This window comes from Aptenodytes forsteri, unplaced genomic scaffold (assembly GCF_000699145.1).
Source record: "Aptenodytes forsteri isolate BGI_AS27 unplaced genomic scaffold, ASM69914v1 Scaffold384, whole genome shotgun sequence".
In the NCBI taxonomy this organism is placed as follows: domain Eukaryota; kingdom Metazoa; phylum Chordata; class Aves; order Sphenisciformes; family Spheniscidae; genus Aptenodytes; species Aptenodytes forsteri.
Window position 1 is genome coordinate 45,737 of NW_008794952.1, and position 2,266 is coordinate 48,002.

The window sequence follows — 2,266 nt, forward strand, 5'->3', positions numbered from 1 at the left end:
GCTCCTCATCCATCCCCAGGCAGAGCTCCATGCACTCCAGCTGGTCATTGACATAGAGGGCGACACCCCCTCCTCGTCTCCCCTGCCTGTCCTTCCTAAAGAGCCTGTATCCCTCCATCCCAACACTCCAATCGTAGGAGCCATCCCACCACGTCTCCGTGATGCCAATAAGGTCGTAGCCCTGCAGGCGTGCACACGTCTCTGACTCCTCTTGTTTATTCCCCATGTTACGTGCTTTTGCATAGAGGCATTTAAGTTGGGCCCCCATGAAGCTGACCTACTGGCTGGAGTGGCTGGAATTCCTTTTTGCTGCTCTTCAGGTGCTCTCCTGCTGACCTGTGTGATCCTTCAATAGTAGCATTGATGCAACTATTTTTTTTAACATATATTATTTTTACAGTTGATTTCCTTTTCATTACAGGTAAAGGCAGTATTAGTGGAAATAAATGTTGTAGCAATATAGTTGTGTTCAATTTAAGGATGATATACTGTTTAGATTTGATATAGTTTAGAAAATGTTCTCTAATAGGGAATAGTAGCATTGATGCAACTATTTTTTTTAACATATATTATTTTTACAGTTGATTTCCTTTTCATTACAGGTAAAGGCAGTATTAGTGGAAATAAATGTTGTAGCAATATAGTTGTGTTCAATTTAAGGATGATATACTGTTTAGATTTGATATAGTTTAGAAAATGTTCTCTAATAGGTACGGCTTACTAGATGTGATGACAATAGCACCAGAATATAGTGGGATTTGTATTATTATCCTCCAGTGTATATCCATCCATCTTGCAGATTTTGCCCCAGAGTCTAGGAGACTAAATCCTTGCAGCAAGTGCCAAGGGTAGGGGTAACAGTGCAAATAGAGAACTGAAGTGACATGGGGATGCCAACCAGCTTCTAAATCATTAACAACTCCTTTGTCATCAGCTTGCTAGCTCTGTGTTGAAAAGACCTAGTAGGCAAAGACAGTGAAGTCAGCCTTCTGATCACTGGGAGGAAGCTGCAAACCTTTTATGTTGAAATACAACCAGTAGTTTCTCTCCCCACTAGCCCCACAATCCAGAAGACAGGTGTTGTGGGATTAATCAGTTATATCAGCAATTTTCTTCATGTGGAAAGGATGGTAAAGCACCTGGCACCTCTCTTTGCAGTCTGATGCTATCAGCAGGGGAGGAAGTTATGGTGGAGAGTCACTGGAAAAATTCTTCTCAGATATCTTAGACTTCTCAGGTATTTTAGACTTACACATCTACATCAAGGTGTACAGGGCATTTGTACACAGACCTAAGAGCTCTGAAACTCCTCTGGCAGACATTTAACTGAGTGATTTTCTTCTGGGATTGCATCTGTCCTTGCGCTGCATCAAAAGCATCTAGTTCAACATGATAAAAAGAACTGTTGATCTAGGACGGAAATTATGAGCTATAAGAAGAGGCAGTGTAGCATGCTTTATCACAGAAAAGGTATTTACTTTAAAAAAAAATTGCCATCTTAAGCAGAATAAGATTAATGCATTTATAAGCGAAGGAGACTTAGTTTAAGGAAGACAAAAGACAGGACATTAATAGATGCACTAAACATCCAACAAATTAATCTTTAATTTATGAAAGTGCTATGTATCTGAACATCATCACTGAGTTGGCTGGCCTGAGAGAAACTCTGAGCAACTGAAGTGTATCACAGAGAAGTAACCCCAAAAGATTCATGTAAGGACAGACTCTAAAAATCACAACTTAGGCAACTTAGCGCATCTTTTGCCAGGTGATCATTCAATGATTCTATGATTCTATGATTCTAACTTAGCGCATCTTTTGCCAGGTGATCATATGGCAGTGAATGTGTTCTTGAAATTTCAAGTACCTAATTAGAAACTCTATTACATTGAGGATAAGTGCTTTCTTGGGTAATACAATACTGAGATAGAAGATTAGAAACAAGAGTCTTCCCAACATTTAAAATTTATGTTACAAGGCTATATCTGGGGGGGATTTTTCACTTTGGGTTTTTGCAGGTTCCCGTAAAATAGAATTTAAGGGAAGTTCCTGGCATGAATCCTGTTTTGTTTGCCAGTATTGTCGGCAGCCATTGGGAACAAAACCATTGATCACCAAAGACAACGAGAATTACTGCGTGCCATGTTTTGAGAAGCAATTTGCTCACCATTGCTACTCTTGCAAAAAGGTAATTAAATGTACAATGGAAAAATTTCCCTAATGAGGCAACATTGCTGGGGGGGGGGGGGGGAGGGGGCGGGGTAAT

At 40.2% G+C, this 2,266-nt stretch overlaps 1 protein-coding gene across 2 annotated transcripts in view; it reads left to right on the top strand.

Moving 5' to 3' along the window:
- Positions 1 to 2,266, top strand: part of FHL5 (four and a half LIM domains 5) — a 30,847-nt gene that overhangs the window by 23,198 nt on the left and 5,383 nt on the right. For both annotated transcript variants that reach the window (XM_009275396.2, XM_019471054.1), the window contains exon 4: positions 2,019 to 2,188. In XM_009275396.2, coding sequence (XP_009273671.1) covers positions 2,019 to 2,188 — 170 coding nt within the window. The remainder of the gene's footprint in view (positions 1 to 2,018; positions 2,189 to 2,266) is intronic.